At 42.5% G+C, this 6,000-nt stretch overlaps 1 protein-coding gene across 2 annotated transcripts in view; it reads right to left on the bottom strand.

Annotated features, from left to right (window-relative positions):
* Positions 1 to 6,000, bottom strand: part of tmtc2b (transmembrane O-mannosyltransferase targeting cadherins 2b) — a 94,572-nt gene that overhangs the window by 10,358 nt on the left and 78,214 nt on the right. For both annotated transcript variants that reach the window (XM_080028013.1, XM_080028014.1), the window contains exons 9-10: positions 5,866 to 5,947; positions 4,025 to 4,139 (exon numbers count right to left, since the gene is read on the bottom strand). In XM_080028013.1, the coding sequence (XP_079884139.1) occupies positions 4,025 to 4,139; positions 5,866 to 5,947 (197 nt within the window). The remainder of the gene's footprint in view (positions 1 to 4,024; positions 4,140 to 5,865; positions 5,948 to 6,000) is intronic.

The raw sequence follows: 6,000 nt of genomic DNA, 5'->3' as shown, positions 1-6,000 counted from the left end.
CATTAGGATAGGTGAGGGAAAAAAAAGTCCACAGCAATTCTAGCAGCTCTGGGAGGCTGTACACGGTTCTATGAGCTAAATGCTCACGTCAGCATCAACTCAGAAAACTCAAAATGATCACCAAAGTCAGTAGGATTTATCCTCTGACACTGGGCTACTGACAGTCCCCAGAGTAAGGACTAGACAGGGAGAGTCAGCCTTCAGTTTTAATGCACCAAAGCTCTGGAATAAACTTCCACGGGACTTGAGGTCCGCTTCAACACTCGGCTCTTTTAAATCAGGTCTGAAGACTTTACTGTTTCCGTTTTAACCTGTAATTTTACATTTTTATTCTTTTTAAATTTTTAAATTATTTTATGTTTTATTTATATTCATGTTTCTCATTCGCTTTTTTTATGTATTTTTTTTTATGTGTGCTCTATTCTTGATGTCTTTTTGTTTTTGCATCTGTAAAGCACCTTGAATGGCTTTGTGTCCGAAATGTGCTTTATAAATAAACTTGCCTTGCCTTGCCTTGCCTTTGGGAACCATAAATGTCCACAGTACATTTCGTCATAATCTTACAGATACTTGTTCTGATATTTCAGTCTGTGACCAAAGTGGTTCACCAAACCAACATTGTAATCCCTACAGTCCTCCTAACATGACTGAAAAACATCATTTTGATCTTAAAGAAGATAACCTACATGTTATCCACTTATGTATGTCAGATAGACAGAAGAACATGCTTCTGCTGTTTACTGTTTTAGGTCAACAGAATTTTTCCAGCTCAGTTTGAAAAGAAGCATATTACATTCCAGAGGCTATCCAGACAGCGACTTTGGTTGCTGAATTTGTCCTGAGATTTTAAATGTGGGTTTAGACCACAAGCATACGTTTGTTTGCCAGCATAATATTTAGAGAGAACAAGCTTCTGAGAAAGATAAACTCAGGAATCTAATTCTATAATAATCATTATCACGTTTATAAACAAATTATCTGAGAAGATCTGGAGAGCTGCCACACCATGGCCATTGGGGAATCAGGACCTCCTGGGACTGTTGGATTGTGGGTAGTGAAAGTGCAGAAGACAATGGAGGCCAAGTATGTAAACCGCTGCCTGGGTTTAAAAACCAGAGGAACAGTCAGTTTGGGGCTATGAGTACAGGGATAAAGAGAAGGAGAAGGATGGAAACTGGACTGCAAATGAATGAAAAACATTCCTGCCCTTTTGCCAATCAGCAACTCAACCACTAATCAACATATTTTAGCAAAAATCCCAGCACCAACAAATTGGCCTATGGGCGTGGCATTGTTGGATAGCAATGGCTGAATAAACAAATAAACAAACAAAATGCCTCAAGCACGGAATTACATTCTTTTAGATTGAGATCTGACAGAATGCTACTGAATACTATACTCGCACGGGTAGGGCTATGTATGCAGTATACATTACCTATAGAATAACCTTTTAAAGACATTATTGGGGTTATCAATTTATTCCAATTAATACTCTTTTTAGCAATTAGGACAGCGCAAATTTACATGCCTGATATCATGACATGCTGGTAATACACTTTACACAGTAATATTACAAATATGATATGTTATAATATTGTATAAGACATGCGGTTTGGATGTGACTATGAGTGCATAACCTGCTTGAGTGTGCTCTTTTAGAGATGAGATTCCCCCTGGCTGGCTGTGAATATCTATAGAGCGCAGTGGGATTTTTTTTTGTTGCTTTCACAGAGATGTTCAAGGGAAGGAAGTACAAGAACAGCCCCAATAGTCTCGCCGCTAACCTTCCTCTTTAAGTCCCAAATGCACGCAAGGCTAAAGGAAATTATTAGTTTGGAAGCAAAATGGTCCAAAAAAGTGCCCGAGAGAGCAATAAAAAGACATTTAGACATCCGAGAGCGTCTGCCCCTCCTTTGAATCTCTTCCCTTCCCCCCGCGTGGATCCACTTGTGTGCCCACCAACCGAGGGCCTTTCCACGTCTGCGTCCAAGACAAACACATAAAGAGAGTGCGAGCTGTGGAGCATTGAGACCCCATGCCAAGCGGGCGGAGAAGAGTTCAGCCCGAGCTCTGCTTGAAGCTCTCTTTAACTGCCAGGGGTCTGGACCCTGGAAGAGGCTCTCTCCATTCTGAAAGCTGTTGGTGTTGAAGATCGTACTAGATGTGACTGGTGCATGGGGGAAGAGCTATGCATAATGCAGCTGGGTACAAAAAAAAACCTTCATGAGAACTGTGTAGCCATGCTGTACTCCTAGGGGAAAAGCAGCAGCAGCAGCTTTACCAAACACTGATGGTTCCAGACATTGCTTAATAGATTTAATAGAATACTTAAGACATTCTAGGAAGCCCTTGCCAAGCGTTTAATGAAAAGTAAACTAAATATGAAGCTACAGCCAGCAGCCAGATAGCTTAGCTCGGCAAAAAGACTGGAAACAGCCACTTGGCTCCGTCCGAAGGTAAAACGATCCACATACTAGCACCTCCAAAGCTCACTAATCAGTTATAAGGGTTCATGTAATAATAAGTGTTCATGTAATATTCCAATTATACCACCATTTATGAGGCTAAATTTGCTTTGCTTTGCTGTGTTACAAATCTGGAGCATCTCGCCAACAACTAAATGCTAATAAACAGTGTATAGCCCCCTTTTGAATTAGCTGAGTTGATTGTATTGGCATAATACTGGATTTTATTTAGATGTAACTGCTATGGTTGCCATTCAGCCATTTGGCTAAAGGTTTGTTGACACCTCTTTTATAATTATTTTTTTTTGTGGACAATGTTGTCTCAATCAGAGACTCCTGATCTCTCCAACTTGGAGTTACAGCTAGGAGGCTGAGGTGAATAGTTTTTCTGACTACTTAGTTTGCAATCACTCTCTGAATGACTTAAAGGCGGCTTATGTGCTGGACTATTTCTTGGCTGGGTGCAGTACTTTCCTGGAGTCATGTATCAAGGTAAAAAGTTCTAATAGGTGCGCATTGGAGATGCTGGTCGGCGAGGCTAGCATTCCCCCCCCCCCCCCCCTGCTTCCAGTCTTTAAGCTAGCTAAGCTAACCAGCTGGCGACTGCGGCTTCATGGGAGTGATTCGATTTTATCACCAAACGTTTGGCAAGCAAGAGAATAAACATATTTCCCAAAAATGTGAACCTATTCCTTTAAAGATAACCATTTCCTTTCAGCAGACATCTGTAATTTCAAAAAGCCCCGAGCTACCCTTGATGCGTTGAAAGAAGGAAATCTATAAACTGGGCTAAACTGTATATTTGTGTAGATTTAATCGGTCAACGGGGCAGAATACTGTACGTTCGCGCATGACTGTATTTAGAAAAATTTCCACTCGTGGCTTGTGTTCAGAAACATAACAGCTTGTGGGCTGCAAAAGCTTTGCCGCTCGGGCTCATCAACTGAACCAAGCACTGATTTGGAAGCAGACTTTCAAGTATGAGCCAGGGCCCGGCAGAGAGAGAGAGAAAGAGAGAGAGAGAGAGAGAGAGAGAGAGAGAGAGAGAGAGAGAGAGAGAGAGAGAAAGTGTGAGAGAGAGAAAGTGTGTGAGAGAGAGAAAGTGTGAGAGAGGATTGGAAAGAGTGAGAGAGAGATAAGGAGAGCGAAAGGGAGAAAGAGACAGAGAGAGAGAGAGAGAAAGTGTGAGAGAGGTATGGAGAGAGTGTGTGAGAGAGAGAGAGCCTATGAAGACACATAGCTGCACAGCACGCTAAGACAATCCAGCAGCTCTGGGCTGGCACTGCAGCCAGAGAAGAGGATTACAAAAGACAGCCAAGTAAATCACACTGGCTGAGGAGTAGTGTAAGCCCCTGGATAAACCATGCAGACAGTAAACCTCCCTCTCTCTCATACACAGCCTCCTTTCTGTTCAGCCACGGAAAAAAAAAAAAAAAAACTGTGGCCCACCCATCTCATCCCACAAAGGATGAAATATATTCAGTGTCTTTTTTGCATGGAAATCATCAAATAAAATATTAAAGTAATAGAGAAATAAAAAAATCCAATCCAACACTCACCTGAGCATATGAGCCGCGCTGAAGACCACATCAAACTCGCCGCTGTCGAGGCGCGCGGCTTTCTCCGCCATCTCCGCCGCTTCCAGCAGCCGCGACTCTTCCAACAAAAACTGACCTGGCGGGACGGGAGAGCACAGCCGCACCGCTGTTAATACGCTGAGGGATCCCCACAGAAAGCACAGAGGGATACACTGTCTGCAAGTGTTGCCTTTGGCCCTTGTAGTGGGGATAGCCTGATCTGCCCCTGAAATAATACGCTGAAACACTAGATATGAGTGATTCATACAATCACTGTTTGGCCATCTCTCAGACCTATTTGTTCACATTAGCCAGCCTTGATAGATCTGTTTCTAGCAGGAGGTTTGTGACTTATTAAAGGGGGGGCATCTGGGTTTACACTCAACCTCGGTGGACCCATTGAATTAGATGGGATCGCGGAAGCCTTGACAAGGCCGCGAACCGAGGGTGGACCCCTTTGGTAAGTGCCAGGTTTGGAGAGGAATTAATACGGTGTTGACTTTGGTTAGCCCCACCACTGTACCAGGATGCTAAACCACCATTTGAACCTATAGGCATATTTTCCTTAATAACTGCGCATGAAACTGAAGCCGTGAGTACAGGCCTGAGGTGAGAGACAGATGTGAGACCTCAGAGAATGAGAGTAAAAAAGCTCCAGGTTACGAAAAACCTCCGCAGTTATGGGGGTGGGTTTATGATATATCAAAGCTAATCTATGAGTAATAGAAAAAGGTAAGACAGTCCTTGCATCAATAAAAGCCAGTGTCCGGCTTCATTTTTCAAAATGTTACAAAGGTTTTCTGTGTATGTAGACTTTGATACTGTTATTCCAGTTCATCATGTACTGTAACACCATGACTTTTAAGGGAGGGACTATTAGAAGATCCAGTTCTGCACACAGAATGTAGCCACTTCCAGGACAGTGTGAAAGTAAATATTTGGGGATTGGGTGGCCATTTCCATTCATTACATATCAAAAACAAACATACTCAATTATGAATAACAAGCAGTAAACAACGCCATTGTGTTTGCTTTTGTGCTGAACCGTCAACACAGGAATCTACTAGCACCCAGCTCTTTCAGAACATGGTACTGTAACATTGACGGTCGGTGTCTGAGCCAATAGGAAATCAACTTTAATCATTTATCAATCGCATGTCCATCTAAATCATGTTCTTTGCCACTTTAGTGACACTCAGTCAATACAGTTCATCCTATCTCAAACACAGTTCCTAACCTTCAGAGGTGACAACATAGACCCACAGTACTTAGAGGAAGAAATCTACCTGGTGTATCGATCCTTTTAAATGTCACATAATAAGCTGGCGGAGTGATAGCGGGCTGACACAGGAATCCATCATAACATGCTGTTTCAGGCAGACACGGTTTTAAGAGACTTTCCAAGGAAGGAAGTCATTAACTTGTCTGCTTATTTTAACCCAATCTTATATTACTATGACAGTAATACAATTCCAGAGGTTACGCTGCAATTTCATGTGTGAGTCGAATGGAAACAAAGATCGAGAGACGCTGAAGTTGTCACGTTCCAAATTTCCAACAAACCACCGTGAACAATCGGAGGAAATCATCCTCTCTTCTTACGATGCTCCACTAACCACGTACAGACTGACACTGTGGCTGATAGGAGGAGGAGATGAAGGGGTCAGCCAACACTGTTGTCCCAATCAACCTTCCAAAATAGTGTGAGTTCCTGCCTTTGTGCGCAGTAGTGCAGCATGAGTGCGTTAAATTTCCAGAATAAATATTTGAGGATATAAGAATAAGGTCATATTAAAAGTAAATAGAAATTAATCTATGCTTACCATAATGCATGTAACAGTTGCCTTTTGTGGGATCCAGTTGGATGGCCTTCAGGAAGTACCTCTCCGCTTCTGTTTTCTGCCCCTGCGAGAGACGGATTGCACACACAGTGTCATTATTGTTTCAACTGCTCCACA

This window comes from Ammodytes marinus (genome assembly GCF_949987685.1).
Source record: "Ammodytes marinus genome assembly, chromosome: 5".
Lineage (NCBI taxonomy): Eukaryota > Metazoa > Chordata > Actinopteri > Uranoscopiformes > Ammodytidae > Ammodytes > Ammodytes marinus.
Note: the sequence above shows the minus strand (reverse complement) of the source record. Positions and strands in the feature narration are given on the sequence as shown.